At 39.1% G+C, this 17,764-nt stretch overlaps 1 protein-coding gene across 2 annotated transcripts; it reads left to right on the forward strand.

Annotated features, from left to right (window-relative positions):
• Nucleotides 1–3,848: 3,848 nt before the first annotated feature.
• On the forward strand, nt 3,849–8,799 carry LOC119744736 (collagen alpha-1(X) chain-like). Of its 2 annotated transcripts, XM_038220822.1 has the most exons (3): nt 3,849–3,918; nt 7,452–7,519; nt 7,914–8,799. In XM_038220822.1, exon 3 carries the CDS (start codon nt 7,914–7,916, stop codon nt 8,748–8,750), a length of 837 nt encoding a protein of 278 aa, XP_038076750.1. In that variant the 5' UTR covers nt 3,849–3,918; nt 7,452–7,519; the 3' UTR covers nt 8,751–8,799. The 2 variants fall into 2 exon arrangements, with proteins under 2 accessions (XP_038076750.1, XP_038076749.1); XM_038220821.1 differs by lacking the exon at nt 7,452–7,519.
• The last annotated feature ends 8,965 nt before the right edge of the window (nt 8,800–17,764 follow it).

The following is a 17,764-nucleotide window of genomic DNA, read 5'->3' on the forward strand; positions in this document are numbered from 1 at the left end:
TTCTGAGCAGTTTGGATGCAATCGGGCTCGAAAGTGGCGCTATTGTGTCATGTTGTGGAGGGATCGTTTTTGAAGATGGCTACTGTTCCACTTTGGGAAAAAATAGGGGTCGCCTTCTTTGGGTGAGAATATCTCGAAAAGTCAATGGTAAAAAAAAATGAAAATAAAATAAAAGATGATACGTTGATTATCTTTTTTTCTGTACAGCTATACCCCTGAGAGTTCTGAGTATTTTTACAAGAATTTTGAAGTATGGGCATTTAGCACTTGTGTCTATGGGAATTTTAATACAGGGCTGTTTAGGGTCCTAAACTCACGCTAGCCCGGATAAGAGACACCCTGGTGCGGCGGAGACACGCCCAATGCAGTATCATTTATTAATCCTCGGAAGGATTTGTTTTCTTTCTCAAAACAAACAAACAAACAAACACAGAAATGAGTTTAAATTGCACCATAGTGGACCAATGACTCTTAAATGTAATTATTGTTTTCTACAAATTATTTTCATCGGATTTTTAACGTGTTAAAAGTTTGGTCTTAGAGTTTAATTCTGATGAAATGATTGTTTACGATTTAATGAAATTTTAATTGTTAATGTGATACTATCAGAGCATTGTTAAAATGTAGTTATAATTCTATTGCAAATGATTATTTTATTGAACAAAACGTGTAGTTTATTTTCAAGTGCATTTACATTTCATAATATCTCTTTGTTTAATCGCCTAACTAATTTAGTAATATCATGTGATAAGATATAGAATATAAATTCTAAAAAAACCAAGGTTTTGAAAACACTAGTTTTTGATAATGTGGGACATACATGCCCCTTGTAATACACTCTGGAAGAATGAAATCGAATTCTCCAGAAAGTAGAATTGCAAAGACATTTTGAATATTTAGTTTAAAAAAAATCATTTTGTCGTCGAAATGAAAGAGCAAATACCAATCTGACTCTTGTGAACAAATGTCCTATTAAGTACTAAAATCAGTGATTATTATTAACAATTCTAGTCAATTTGATATTGGAAATGTTTGCACTAATTCAGTGAGTTACTTTGTATTTTTGTAAAGTTATTTTGCTGTTTTGTCGTCTTGAATTTGGGGTTCGTGTTCAAGGCCCGGTACAGATGTGTGTCGAGGGTGTTAGGGGTTGAAAACGGGAGGGGCAACAAAACTGATACCAATAGTTATTTATCTTTCAATAATTGAACAAGACAGTTAATATTACTAAGACGATGGTGTAGTCCACTCGTTTCATTTCCCCCACGGATTCTTGAAATATAATAATTAATCATTTGGGGGCTAATGATTCTTACTCGCAGCTCGGATGCTGAATTGCGAAGGGCGCGGCTACAACGTGGTCTGGCCGCTGGCACGTAAAGGCGCCTATGGGCTGCCGGCCACATTGACCCATTTTGACCACGGAGAACAGCCTGAGATCGAAAGTGTTTGATTTTGCCGGATGGAGGAAAACCGGAGGGCATGGAGAAAAACCCTCGTGGCACAGGAGAGAACCAACGCACAGCTCTACTCACACGTGATCCGCGGCCAGGATTCGAACCGTGGTCACCTTGGTGAGAGGCGAGCGCTTTATGCACAAGCCACCCACGCCACCCACAATGCTAGTACAATGTAGTCAGGAAAAATAATGAGGGAAAAATGAAACGCATCCCCACGCCTATCGATTCTGTAAAGGCTAGCTTGCTGGGTATCAGGCCCTTTACCTGCACCCCTTCCCCTCTACTCACCGCCTAACATAACTGGAAGCACATGGACAATTTGGTTCTGTACCCGCCGTGAAGGGGCAGGGTGTTAAGGCCGTTTGGGTCTGAAGGTTGTAAAACATTAATTAGGTGGTTGCGTCATGCAGATTGATGGTAGATGGGTGAGATGGGGGGGGGGGGTGGTGGCAAAGCCTTGGTGAGAGAGGCTTGATAGGGTGAAAGTTGAACCCACAAGAAGTCAGCTTACGGGCAGGTGTGTTAGAGGCAGGGTCGTTGCCAAGTGTAGCTGTGAGGTCTGAGTACCCGATTTAGTAAAAAAAAAAAATCGTCTGCGCATTAAACAGGCGGCCAGCTCCTCATGCCAGACGGCGTAGTACGGACGTTTTGTCCTCTTTGCCCCTGGTTATAGCTGTCCCAACAATCCCCCGCCCCGTGATTTTCAAATATCCGATGGCAGATTTATTTCAGTAAAACATTATTGCTGGACGTTCGCATCGTCGTCAAAATCATGGGCCCGGCCTAATGATGAGAAACGATACCTCACTTCAAACTCAGTGGCGTAACCCGGGAAGCTAGGGAGGGCGTTCCTCACCACTCAGCCTGCCTGGGATTCGAGGGGAAGCGCTTAACTCTTTGAATTGCTTCCTCCAGAAAATGAGGAGTCTTAAATAAGGTCCCTTTAATGAACCACCCCAATGAGTAATACTTCGCAGCGTATTATCTCTCGAAAATACTAGGTTTAAAAACGACAAACCCTAGATAAGTATAATAATAGGTACTGTTTGGAATTGTGGGCAGTATTTTTCCGCTAGAAATCAGGCACACTCAGGGGCACACTAAGTGATTATTTTGGACTTTCGGTAGAATATGGGCCATCGTCTTTTCAAATTTGCTGAGTAGGTATTCTTATAGGCCGGCCTATTTTAGCGGGTAAAACTGTTAGTTGTCATCAGCAGAACATTGATGAGTGAATAACTAAAAACAGTGGCACTCGATAGGTTACCCAACGAAAAACAAATGTCACGACACGACTGTTAATGCTGTAAAAATAGATTTACTCTTCCTCTTCCTTTCGACGAAACTATTAATAGAAAGGGGAACAACAGCACTCTAGCATTAAATAAGCACCCCTTTCTCCACCTCAGCATATTGGTTCGGGATCCGCCGTTGGCTGCCCAGGGTGGTTAGGAGGGGGAAGGGATGGTGGGGGCAGGGGTTCAATATGGGGATTCTTGCTTGGCTTGGAGATCAGGCTATTGAAGGCTGGTGTTTCCTAAGGAAAGAAGTTTGTTGCAGATGGTTGGATCAAAGCAGTTGGGTAAGTATGGGATTAGGTTTGATTAGGCGAGGGTCAAGATCGGAGTTGGCATAATTATGTGTTTGGTTTTAGGTATACGTTGGGCTCAATAAACGGAGGTGGGAGGGCCTCAATTAGCGAGGAGGGGGGTCTGCAGGTGCAAGGTCAATTGCATGCCGAGAAGTTGGCCGGGCCGAGCGCACGTTTGACTAGTGGATGGGATAGATGAATGGTTATAGTTAAGTTGCCTTTGGGAACGGATGCAATCTGCAAAATAAGTATACTTCATCGTAAGAGGGCAGCAACTGTACATGCACCTGATAAATTACTACTCCGTCGTTTTTCCATCAAAAATGTAGACTGCATAACCAGACTACAAAATACTAGCCACCAAATGCGTGGCTCCATTAAATAACACGAAGCGCAAAACCAACACTGATTGAATCACCTATGGCCAGTGTACGTCATTATTCTATCCACCAATCAGAGTTAGTCACCCAACAAGTCGGTGACCACAAGTGAGTGGTCTGTGATTGACAGGTGCCAATCACAATCCACGTGTTTGAATGTGTCACCGACATCCATACAATCATTCCACCAATTAGATGCGGCTATTTCAGTGTCGGTGATACAAGTTTCTGGATTTAACGCGTGGCAATGTAACATTGACATCATTTCCCTCTCATCAATATGAAGCGAGTCGGTGATATGTGATTGACAGCGCGCAGGGGCCAATCACAAACCGGGCTCGCAAGTTCCTCAGTCACTGCTCGGGAAATCAACGTCAATATTTAAGTCACAAGCTGCCGGCTCACTCCTCACAACGACCGCAGCACATGTTCACGTTCAGGCGACAACCCGAGAGAACTGTTTGCAAGATCGAACAAGAATTGCACGGTGAGTGTTTGAAACAATCTTTACGATAATTCTGCTAACTTTTGGATTGATTTGTTTCATATATGATATTGACACAAATGTGCTTATTGCCAAAACAGCGTGCTAAACATATTTCCGACCATGATGATCCAATTCCCATACGGTAATTCGATAACTAATCATGCAATATTGGTGCTTGAATCATAATCAGGTATTATGTTGCATAGAATACAGCTGAATTAGCTCTAGTCTGAACAGTTGATGCGGATTCAGACCAACATTTTCTGAGGCCAAAATCAGGCAATAATAGCTCAGAGCAAATAATCTCGGTTTTATATTTGTTCGGAATAAGGAATTCCTGTCTGACAATATTTCCGCTATTGCCATCATAGTGCACTCTCGACGCACAGTAATTGCCCAAATACTTACTGGTTTATCTAGTTCTTGAAAAAAAAATTATAAATTTATGCAAGTTTTATAGTTTTTATTGCCATTCAGGTTCGCCAGTTTTCCAGTCAAACCTGGCTGTAGGTTTTTCAAAATTGTATTACATCAAGTTCCTTATTGTTATTGAAGGTCATGCACTTTCACAATTTTGTCAGATGATCAATTTAAACCTTTTCGTGTTTAACGAAAGAAATCTTGCGAAAGCTCGACCGCCCATAATATCAGTATGATCAATCACCTCCTTTATTTTCTCGCTTGTTTTCCCTGTTTATTGTCAAACCTAAAATCTCGATGCGATGCGCTAACCTTTTTTCCCCCGGAAATCACTCTAGCTAATACAGGATAAAAGGTTATGCGGAAGTTGGCCACGGAAAAACGTTTAAAGGAAATCGTGACACCTGAAACATCCTGTCCTATGTTGTGTTATTGAAAATTCGGATGATCTCAATACCTTTTGCGTAATGTGTTTTTTAAACCGTGCCTTTAAACCATTTCTGTTTATGGGTGCAGGCCAGCAAATCTGTCCAAAATTGCCTTCGCCGGCAAAATCACGAACTGCATGCCCTCAAATTCTTCAGAATTAGAGCATTTTGAAGGCCGTGAACTTGATTTTTTTTTCAAAGAAGGTTTGAAGCAGTGCAGAGGACTGCGAGCTCGTATTTCTGTGAAATGTGGATAATGATTCGTCACTAATGGCTCTATTTTGCAATGGAGCGTAGGCGTTCATTTTCAAAGTGGCGATGGGCTTCAGGCCTGCTTTTAGGGCATCATCTTTGATCACCTAGATGATTGAACCCCAGATAGTTGAACAGAAAATTAAAGATGATGAAATTATCTTTAATTTGATGAAATAATCTTTAATTTGATGTGTGTTTTACCTGAATTCCTGAATGGGGGGACATACAACTTGTATTGGGGTCTATTGAAATGCATTACTGGTCTGCAACGATAGGTCTAAGCGTTACTTTCAAGCGTTGCAGGATAAAAGTGTCAGTTGTCAGAATAGACTTTAGGGTGCAACGAACATATCGGATCATGATCACACACATTTCATTCATGTTTAAATTGCCCCCCGGACAAGCCAAAAAAAAACAGAAACAGGAGAAAAAAGGGATAAAAAGGAATAGAAGAAAGAGGTGCGAATATCATATTGTTGTTAATTTAATTGGTTGGGGTGCAAATGTTCCTCGACACCCTCAAAAAATTATCAATCGGGAAAATGATATTGGAGGGGGAAGGGGAATGTGCTTTGTCCTCCTCTACACAAAAAAATCCTGGCGACGCCCATGGCTGGATACATTTGTAGAATCATGTTAAGAGTTGAGGTTTGCACAAATTATTCGAGCGTCAATTTAGATTTTGCATCTTCCCTTAAAAAAACAACAGATTTCTTGTCCTAATTTTACCAGGTTCTTCATATTGGTTAATGACGAAGCACGCACGATTTTTTTTTCTTTCACGTTTACGTGCCATCAGTTTTGTAAAAGGAACCAAAAAAAAAAAATAAGAGAACGAAAAGAACTAAAAATGAAATATGCATGCAAACTAGAAAAAAGATTAACCGTTTATCATTTTGAGTATCTTTTTAATTATCTCTTTATTTCCACAGAGTGATGACAACAATTAACAAACTGGTTAATATGGTCTAAATATAAAAAAAGTATTTTTTTCCCAATAAACCTCATTTTGGGCGAGTGCTCAAAATTTCATTCTTTCTATAATCTAGCCACCTAACAATGTTCCTGTCATGTGTCCTTCTCTGACAATTAAAACAAAAGTGTGGAAATTGCTTCATGAAATTTTATCAAAAGTCATGTCATTTTATCATTTGTTTTAACCCTAAAAGGGGCCAGATTATTTTGACCATCTCTCAGCCGGGGGGGGGGGGTGGTACATGCATAGAACAACTCTTCATGAACATACCCAAGAAATTGTATGACTAAAGGTCAATTGGTTTTGGAATTATGGCTAATTAATTATTCATATGTATGAATGGTAATTCTGGTCAGTGTACACGACGTAAATGGGAAAATTCAGTTTTCACGGCGCATAGCGCCGGGAAAATTTTCGCTGCGCGACAACCCCTCGTCAGATTTTTATTCTTTTGGTGTCAAGAGATGCGCAAGGCTTGAGGCTAAAAAGTCATAAAAGCTCGGGTCACGAAAATAAAAATTAAAAGCTATCGCGGAAAAAGTCGAGGGGGGATTCCGCCCCCCTCCGGCCCCTTTAGGGTTAACACTGCCAAATAGTATTTTCAAGGGCGGATCCAGAGAGTTTATTGCCGGAATCGAAATTTTCGGCAATAATAATCGAAATTTGCCTTTTTTGATAAATATGCGGTCACTGCCGGGGAGGGCGCCCCCTCCGCACCCCTAGCGCCGCCACTGATCTGGCTTAACTGCCGAATTTTATTAAATATGAATGACTTTTGTGAACGTAAGCATGAAGTTGAATTCCCGAACTGGACTGAAATCCAAGGCAAAATAAAATCAATGCAAAAACGTCAATTGCCTACTTTTTGATGTGTATTGTGAAGATACCCTTAAATATTTTGATCGTTCGCTAAATTCAACTGGGTTTGAGAATGCTAACGCGTTTGTATGCGAATTTGAAAGAAAGTGTTCACACATTTAATGAGCAACGTGTGAAATTGGACGGGAAAAACATATTTAAATGAAGAATATGCTGTTTTAAAAACTCACATAATTATGCTTTCAAAAAAGATTCAGTGACTTACTAGTGCCTCAAAAATACACAGGTTTTTTTTGTATAATGAATTTGAATAAATTGTATAATGAATTTGAATGAAGGCTTTCATGAAAGCGTTTGAATAAATTTAATGTTGATTTCAGGGAGATTTCAGGTTCCAAAGAAAATTATATAAAAAGCGTCATTTACACATATTGCCCTTTCTGGAAGTATTCGGTCACGAAAATACAAATAATATTTGGCCATTGATTTTATTAGTGAATATTTGTTCCTTGTTTCGAATGATTATTGATCAAAGTGAAAAAAACCTCAAAATTGTATTAAAATCGATGAATAAAGTATTTCTTTCTTTACTCAAGCATAAACGTTACCGGTTTTCTTTGTTTATTATTTTTCAGCCTACAGTGAATTCCTTATGATCTCTTGTTGGACCTGATCTTCAAGTCTTCAAGAGCGAACCATCGAGGTTGGTGTGGTGATGTTTATTAATTGATTCTGTCATGACAGTGGAAAGGGCGAGCCGTCCCCATAAAAAAAACTAATATAAGTCGGTCTCCGTTCCTAACTTATGTCGGCGGGCAAAAATAATGACAAGCCCAATAATGTGGATTGCCCGCAGTTGCCATGGAAACCGATTAAAAACCTTTTCATATAATGTTATAGCCCCTTGCCCCCGAAAAGGCCACTGTCATCACGCCGAACACATTCTCTGAATAATAATTCCTCAAAAAATATTATGAAGTTACACGTGTCTCTAAGACAAACTCTTCAGTGTATGTAACATCATTATGCCTATTTCTTATTGCTTATTGATTTTCTTTTAAGTTTTACATATAGGCCCTGTATTGTTTTCTTTACAGATGAAGATCTGCGTGGCCACCATTCTGTCAATCGCCCTCCTTCTGGGTAACTCTGTCAAGCTCCGAGCTTCCGTTACTGGGCCGGTTCCCTCGGATGGCGATGGTCCTGCGTCTCAGGTGTGTCAGCAGTGCTGCCAGGGACCTGCTGCAATACCCGGCATACCAGGTCTGCCTGGACCAGCAGGACCGATGGGGCCGTACGGCCAGCCGGGGTCAAAGGGCGATGCGGGTCAGCAAGGTGAGATTGGCCCTATTGGACCTATGGGTGATCAGGGAGCACCTGGGAACACTGGGTCTAAAGGTGATGATGGGATTGGCCTGCCTGGCAAGATAGGTCCGAGAGGGCTACCTGGTGTTGTTGGAAGAACCGGAGAAACTGGTGCCAAAGGTCAGAAGGGCGAGCCAGGAGAGACACCAGACGACTCAAACGAGCGGGTGGCATTCACCGTTGTGAGGACGAGCAGCTCTGATAGCTCTACGAGTCACGACACCCGTTTGCCCTTCCAGCAGACCGAGACGCTTCTGCCAGGTACCATCTTCGATCTCGAGACCGGTACGTTCACCTGTAGTGTGCCGGGCACCTACGTATTTACGTTTTCTGTTCTTAAGTATGGCAACACCGGTAGCCTTAACATCCATCTTGTTAAAAACAACCACAAGGTGATTACCACCTATGGTGAACCAAATCAACGAGGTCAGTTGTCTGGAAGCGCGGTGTTGGTTCTGCAGCGTGGAGACACGGTGTATCTTACCATGTACGGTAGGGCGTATAGTCATCCCACCTATCACTACACCTCATTCAGTGGCTTCCTCCTTTACCCGGAATCAATTAAGTAATTAACTAATCATCACCTCGCATAAATATACAAGAGGAGTGCACCCCCCCCCCCCAAAAAAAAATTAAAAACATTTTCACTTTTCATTTTGCCGAAACAATAACCAATATAATAAATATGAATTAAATACGCATGATAAAAATGATTAATTTTTAATACAATGTATAGCATTAAAATATCGAAACGGTTTGCACGACATCAAAACTACTTTTTTAAAAAATAGAAATACGATACAAATAATATACTTTTAGAAGGAAATATTTTTAGCTGAGATTGAACATTTCCAAATTCATAAATCTGTCTCATTTCGGCTGAAAATCTGCTCCACATGGTAATAGCACGATCCCGTGTGCTTTGTTGGGCTTTGGACACACTTTAGGATTGTTGAACTTAACCCCACCACAGCTTTTAGTGCGAATTTTAAACTCATGAACTGAACTCAACTCGACGGATAAGTCTGAAAACTAACACAGAATCTATTCGCACCGTATAACCGAGAGCCAATGTAGTTCCTGAAGTATGGATGCATGTCTGCTTTGCGATCTGTACTTCTCGAGATAATCAGTCGGGCAGCTGCAGCATTCTAAATATGGTGTAATGTTTTAAGCTGGTAATCATATGAACCAAAATACAAGAAATATACTGTTCAAATAATCTAATCGGGAGTTATCAGATGTATCTATTAAACAATAATGTAGGTGTTTATATTGCACTGCAAAGTTACGTATAGGCAATTCATTTACAATTCCGAGTGCTTTTAATTGAGCTTTTCGAGTATTGAGAGATATATATTACGAAAGTTTGCTTTAAAATATTTGACAATAATTATATTTGTTTCCACTGTGGAATGAAATAATGTTAGTAGAATTTTAATAACAGTGTGAACAAATAAAATATTTCAGAAAATATGTTTTTTGTTCACTTTGTTATGTGAACATGAAAGATAAGTAATGACGATTGAAAAACGTACATTGTTTCTGCACCGGTTGGGTTATTCTTGGATGAGTGGAGCCTCGCCCCGATATCATTAAACCTCGGAAAGATTTTGTGTCTTGCTGGGAAAAAGTATGCATTTGAATAGCAGCATAGAATCGAATGTATTATATAAAACATGGGTGACGTGACGTACCTTTTCATGTAATGAACCACGGCCTGTGTCGAAGTGTGATATATAATGTGTTGTTTGTGAAAAACTTTATGCATAATTTCTTTTTAATTAGAGAATAGTTCAAACTCAAACAAGCTTTGAGTTTGAACTGTATATTGTTGTTACATTGATAGTTTTTGGAGTGGATCATGATTTGATGAATACCTTGCAGAGATATTTGGCTATTTCCGGCTGCTTTTTCTTCAATTATTGAAGAAAAGTTATGAATGTATTGTATTTCTTTTTATTGTTTACAGATGTTCGGAAAGTAAAAAAAAAAATACGATGCGAAGAAGTATCAGAACCAAAAACTCCTTATGTTTTAAATTTTTGCACTGTTCACAAAATGGCAGCCTTATCAATAGCTCAAATTTGTACTGCATTTTAAGCAATTATTGCGGTAAGTTTTTATAAAGACCTCTTTGATAATTTGACCTTATCAGTGTAAAAAGAAAATCAAAAAAAATCAACGTGCCTTCTGAAAGAAGTAAAAATATTGAGATGAACAATGCTGAACCTAAAAAAGCCAAGATTGTAGAATTTTGTGTCTTTATATGGTTTATTTAAATACAGGGTGAGTACAAAAAAAAAGAAAAAAAGAAGCTGAACCCAAACCCCAAAAAATATATTTCACATCTAAATAAATGTGTAACATCAAAAGTAATAATCACTGGAAAGACAATTGCACAACCTACTTTTGGAGAAAAAAAAATACTAATGAAATTGTTCAATCCATTCAAAGAATATCACTACTTAAACGCAATGACCCTAAAACCTTTTCGTCAAAAAACAGTTTATTGTGCATTATTACTGTTTGGAACAACAACAAAAATGAAACAGAATACTTGTTTCAAAACTGTCAACAACAGTACACAATATCTTTATTAACAGCCCTGGTTAGGCAAACAATATGATTTACAAATTCCACTTTGTTCAAAAAACGGGCCTTCAAAAGGACCTTGTTGAATATTTTTAACTTTTAAACTGAGGTTTTATCGCTGGTGCATGTTTGAAGACAATTTTGACGACGATTCTTGAAATCGCATTTTTGGACGAGGAGGTTTTAGGGTCACTTCCATTGTGTTTAAATGGTGATATTGTTTGAACAGATTGAGCAATTTTATTATGTTTTTCATCAAAACGTAGCTTATGAAATTGGCTTTCCGGTCATTATTATGTTTGGTGCCACACATTTGTTTAAAAATATGAATTATAATTTTTGGGGTTTGTTTTTTACACACCCCGTACAACCGTAGCTTTGGTACATTGATCAATGATCTACATCGTTTTCGAATATATTAGTCCGAATAAAAAAACAAACAAGTTTCTCTTCCTGGTTTTTGAAGAAAAAAAAAGGGATGACGGGCTTTTTTCTTTTTTTTCTCAAGATGGCCGCCATTTTGAAATTTCCTGCAACTGTCGGTGTTCGCACTGTTCAAAGACACCTTTAAAATGGAAAACAAGTTGGACAAGAGAACTGAACACATTTACAGTGTCATTTAGAGTTGTATTGGTCTACAATGAACAGTTTTAGACGCATTTGCTTTAACCGTGGACTTGTTCGGTGTTTTTTACTGCATTTTTCAAAAGAAAATATTAAAATAATAATAAAACAACCCAGGCGGCCTCCAAATAGGAAGTGGGCGGGGACGAGTAACATGTTTTTTTTTACTTTGCCTTAGCAATTTTTGATGTAAGTTTTCAACTTAGCTCCTCATTGAATTAAAGGATGGTAACGTGCAGAGAAAACAATCGTGATGGATTGGCAAACATTTAGGCCATCCCATCATTTTTGAAAGCTTGAAATGGCCAGTTGTTATACGGCTAATTATTAATGTCTTTTCCCATTTTTTTTGCTTTTTTGGTCACGAATAAAAAGCTCAATATTTATATTGATAATCAGTATTTATTGTTGAAACGTGCTTTGTCATCAAAATAATAAAAGCCCATTGCAACGACTACAAAGGAGAAAAATAGGCGCGTTGTCATGATTTTAGACAACAAAACGGCCCTAAAGAGGTAAACAACTTATACAATCGACCTAGGAGATCAACCCAAAACACGTTTAAACCTAGTACATATATTAGTTTATTACAGCCCCATCTTTTTTTCTCAAGTTTTCTTGTTTCTAGAGCTACAAAGGTTCTTCACTTTTGAATGAGACGCCGACCAAAACAATCGGCCCACGTTTAGTCTTTTGTTTGTAAAATAGGTTTCATAACCCGGTACTGCTGACATTTCTAGCTTTTATTTACTTAATTTGTGACCTGACATTTATTCGTTTCTTGCGGTGTACACAGCATGGTTCCCTACCTCAGTATTTAGGTTGGTGCTACCGTTGGTGTTTCCACTGTTAAGACATTTTTAAAATGGAAGAAAAGTTGGACAAGAGAACTGAACACATTTACAATGTCAATTAGAGTTGCATTGTCTACAATGAACAGCTTTAGACGCATTTGCTTTAACCGTGGACTTTTTCGGTGTTTTTTACTGCATTTTTCAAAAAAAAATATAAATATAAAACAACCCAGGCGGCCTCCAAAAAGGAAGCGGGCGGGACAAGTAACATGTTTTTTTTTACTTCGCCTTAGCGATTTTTGATGTAAGTTTTCAACTTAGCTCCTCACTGAATTAATGGATGGTAACTTGCAGAGAAAATAATCGTGATGAATTGTCCAACATTTGGGCCATCCCATCATTTTTTTTAACTTGAAATTGTGAGTTGTTGTACAGCTAATTATTCATTTTTCCCCCCATTTGTTTGCTTTATTAGTAACGAATAAAAAGCTTAATATTTAAATTGATAATCAGGATATTTTGTTGAAACGTGCCCTGTCATCAAAATAATAAAAGCCCATTGCAACGACTACAAAGGAGAAAAATAGGCGTGTTGTCATGATTTTAGACAACAAAACGGCCCTCCTCACTTAAGCAAAAAAGTTAAAAAAAAAAAACTTAAATAAAATGGACCTAGGAAATCAACCCAAAGCACGTTTAAACCTAGTACATATATTAGTTTATTACAGCCCCATCTTTTTTTCTCAAGTTTTCTTGTTTCTAGAGCTACAAAGGTTCTTTACTTTTGAATGAGACGCCGACCAAAACAATCGGCCCACGTTTAGTCTTTTGTTTGTACAATAGGCTTCATAACCAAGTACTGCAGACATTTCTATTTAATTTAATTTGTAGCCTGACATTTATTCGTTTCTTGCGGTTTACAATGCATGGGTCCCCACCTCCGTTTTTAGACTCGATAATATAGGAAACCCGAACCGGTCTACTAGCAGCAGTGTAGCCAGACTTCCCACCATTGGGGATTGGTGGAGGTGCAAGATGTTATTCCAGTGGGAGGGAAGGGGGGGGGGGGAAACAATTTCTGTTATACCTTATAACCGCATGGTCATTTATGGGAATTAATTATTTCCGGGAGGCGACTGCGGGACAATATTTTCTACTGGTGCGTGTAAGCCCAAGCCCCCTACACCCCATCCCTCCCCACTCCACCCCAGTGGCTACGCCGCTGTCTACCAGCAGGGCGGATTTGATACATCGTTTAAGCAAATTAAACGGCCGCCTCAATTGGAAAAATATCAATTATTTTACAAGAGCTACAATAGACGACACACCTGTTGTAAAATCGACTTACTCATCCTCTTCCTCTTGATGGAAATATTAATGAAAAGGAGAATAACGCCACCCTGGCATTAAATAACCCCCCCCCCCCCGATCTCGAAGCCGCCTTACCGTAAATTTGGGGTATAGGGGATCCACTGTAGGCTGCCCGGGGTGGTCAGGAGGTAAAGGGATGCTTAGGCGTAGGCAGTGGTGGGGGGGGGATGATTTACTCCCGCCTCCAATATTTTTCTAAAGAGTGCCCTTTTCCATTCAAATGCTCTTATTTCACCACCGCTTACAACCCAATCATTTGTAAAGAGTGCCCTCTTTGATTTGTTAAGTGCCCTTTTAAAAAAAAAAAGTGGCACCCTTTTTTGTGTGAAATACCGTTTCGGATGCCTTTTTTTTAATAGCACGCCTGTATCGCCCTGAAAAGCACCATTTCAGTGTCGGTTATAGTGTTCATAATTGTCGGTTGTAAACAGCGCCCCCATCGACAGATGGTACCAGCCTAACTACCACCACCCCCTGCTTTTTGATTTTACAGAGGATAAATGTCCGGGGAAAAATGTGTCTACATTTCACCACGGATGTTCGACATTTTCTAGCCCCCGACTCAAGAAATATGACCGCGCTACGCCACTTTTTGCTTCGGCTATTGAAGGTTGGGATTTTGTTGAGGAAAGACGTCTGTTGTATACGGAAGGATCCAAACAGTTTGGTGAGTTTGGGATTGGGTGTTGGTTGGGCAATGGTCAAGATTGGGGTTGGCATATTTCTGTGTTTGGTTTTAGTATACAGGTTGTGTTCAATAAGCAGAGAGGGGGTTTTGCAGGTGCAAAGTCGATTGCATGCCGAGAAGGTGGTCTGTCCGAGAGCGCGTGTGGATGGGGGTAGATCAATGATTATAATAAAGTTGCCTTTGGGAACGGCTGGGATGCGCAAAATAAGTATATTTTCACCGTTCGAGGGCGGCAACTGTACATGGACCAAATATTATGCACACACACACTATATTTACGTTCTTAGTGCTTTTTTTTTCAAGCTAAATTCATTTCACCTTCGTTTTTCTATTACAAACGTAAACTGCATGACCTGACTACACCTTACTGGCCACCAAATGCGTGGTTCCATTAAATAACACGAACCGCAAAACAAACACTGATTGAATCAAGTTTGGCCGGTGAACGTCATTATTCTATCCACCAATCAGAGTTAGTCACCCAACAAGTCGGTGACCACAAGTGAGTGTTCTGTGATTGACAGGTTCCAATCACAATCCACGTGTTTGAACGTGTCACCGACATCCCTACGCTCATTCCACCAATCAGATGCGGCTATATCAGTGTCAGTGATACAAACTTCAGGTTTAACGTGTGACAATGCAATATTATAATTTCCGTCTCATTAATATGAAGCGAGTCGGTGATATATGATTGACAGCGCGCAAGGGGCCAATCACAAACCGGGCTCGCAAGTTCCTCAGTCACTGCTCGGGAAATCGACGTCAATATTTAAGTCACAAGCTGCCGGCTCACTCCTCACAACGACCGCAGCTCATGTTCACGTTCAGACGACAACCCGAGGGAACTGTTTGCAAGATCAAACAAGAATTGCACGGTGAGTGTTTGAAATAATATTTTACGATAATTCTTCCAAATTTGGGATTGATCTATTTGATACATGATATTGACACAAATATGCTTATAGCCAAAACAGTGCGCTGTAAATATTTCCGACCATGATGATCCCATTCCCATACGGTTATTCGATAACTTACCATGCTATATTGGTGCTTGAATCATAACCAGGTACTATGTTGCATAGAATACCACTAAATGAGCTCTTAGTCTGAACAGTTGATGCGGATTCAGACCAAAATTTTGTGAGGCCAAAATCAGGCAATAATATAGCTAAGAGCAAATAGTCACGGTTTTTTTTATTTGTTCGGGATTCCTGTCTGACAATATTTCAGCTCCTACTTACACAGTGCACTCTCGACGCATTTTAATTGCCCTAAATACTGAATAGTGAAAAACAACACTATAAATTCCTGGAAGTTTTATAGTTTGTATTGCCATTCAAATTCGCCGGTTTTCCAGTGAAACCTGGCTGTAGCTTTTTCAAGAGTGTATTACACCAAGTTTCTTATTGTTATTGGAGTTCATGCACTTTCACAATTTTGTCAGATGATAAATTTAAACCTGTTCGTGTTTAACGAAAGAAATCTTGCGAAAGCTCGACCGCACATAATATCAGCATGATCAATCACCTCCTTTATTTTCTCGCTAGTTTTCCCTGTTGATTGTCATACCTAAAATCCCGATGCGATGCGCTCACCTTTTCCCCCCGGAAATCAATCTAACTAATACAGGATAAAAGGTTATGCGGAAGTTGGCCACGGAAAAACGTTTAAAGGAAATCGTGGCATCTGAAACATCCTGTCCTATGTTGTGTTATTGAAAATTGGGATAATCTCAATACCTTTTGCGTAATGTGTTTTTTAAACTGTGTCTTTAAACCATTTCTGTTTATGGGTGCAGGCCAGCAAATCAGTCCGAAATTGCCTTGGCCGGCAAAATCACGAACTGCATGCCCTCAAATTCTTCAAAATTAGAGCATTTTGAAGGCCGTGAACTTGATTTGTAAAAAAAGAAAAGTTTAAAGCCGTGCAGAGGACTGCCAGCTCAAAATTCTGTGAAATGTGGATGATGATTCGGCCCTAAAATGCCTCTACTTTGCAGTCGAGCGTAGGCGTCCATTTTCAAAATTGCGATTGGCTTCAGGCCTGCTTTTAGGGGTGATCATCTTTGATCACCTAGATGATTGAACCCCAGAAATTGAAGAGAACATTAAATATGATGAAATAATCTTTAATTTGATGTACGTCTTGAACAGTCCTCAGAGAGTTATTACCTGAATCCCTGAAGTGGGGACATCAAACTTGTATTGGGGTCTATTGGAATGTATTACATTTCAATGTATTACTGGTCTGCAACGATAAGTCTACGCGTTACTTGCAAGCGTTGCAGGATAAAAGTGTCAATTGTCAGAATAGACTTTAGGGCGCAACGAACAAATCGGATCATGATCACACACATTTTATTCATGTTTAAATTGCCCCCCGGACAAGCAAAAAAAAAAAAAAAGGAGAAAAAAAGGGATAAAAAGAAAAAGAAGAAAGAGGTGCGAATATCATATTGTTGTTAATTTAATTGGTTGGGGTGCAAATGTCCCTGGACACCCTCAAAAAATTATAAATCGGAAAAATATATTGATATTTGGGGGGGGGGGGTGCTTTGTCCTCTTCTACACAAAACAAATCCTGGCGACGCCCATGGCTGGATACATTTGTAGAATCATGTTAAGAGTTGAGGTTTGCACAAATTATTCGAGCGTCAATTTAGATTTTGCATCTTCACTTTCAAAAAAAGCATATTTCTTGTCCTAATTTTACCCGGTTCTTCATATTGGTTAAAATGACGAAACACGCACGAGATTTTTTCTTTCATGTTTACGTACATACAATCAGTTTCGTAAAACAAACCCCCCAAAATAAGAGAACTAAAAGAACTAAAAGAGAGATATGCATGCAAACTATAGAAAAAGATTGAAGACTGCATTAACCGTTTATCGTGTTGGCGATAACAAAATATATTTGATTGATTTTGAGTATCTTTTTAATTATCTTTTTATTTCCACAGAGTGATTACAACAATTATCAAACTGGTTAATATGGTCTAAATATGAAAAAAAGTTAATTTTTGCGCAATAAACCTCATTTTGGGCGAGTGCTCAAAATGTCATTCTTTCTAAAATCTAGCCACCTAACAATGTTCCTGTCATGTTTCCTTCCCTGCCAATTAAAACAAAAGTGTGTAAATTGCATCATGAAATTTTATCAAAAGTCATGTCACTTTATCATCAGGGAGCATTGAGGTTCCAGAGAAAAATGTCACAAAGCGTCATTAAAACATGCTGCTTTTTCTGAGCGTATTCGGTCACGAAAATGCAAATAATATTTGACCATGGTTTCTATTTGTGAATAATTGTTCCTGGTTTCGAATGATCATTGATCAAAGTGAAAAAAACCTCAAAATTGTATTAAAATCAATGATTAATGTATTTCTTTCTTTACTCAAGCATAAACGTTACCGGTTTTCTTCGTTTATTATTTTTCAGCCTACAGTGAACTCCTTGATCTCTTCTTGGACCTGATCTTCAAGACTTCAAGACCGAACCATCGAGGTCGG

This window comes from Patiria miniata, unplaced genomic scaffold (assembly GCF_015706575.1).
Source record: "Patiria miniata isolate m_02_andy unplaced genomic scaffold, ASM1570657v1 HiC_scaffold_7, whole genome shotgun sequence".
Taxonomy (NCBI): Eukaryota; Metazoa; Echinodermata; class Asteroidea; order Valvatida; family Asterinidae; genus Patiria; species Patiria miniata.

Excerpts from the sequence above, each read along its gene's own strand:
- LOC119744736 (XM_038220822.1), top strand. The coding sequence starts at position 7,914 with ATGAAGATCTGCGTGGCCACCATTCTGTCAATCGCCCTCCTTCTGGGT.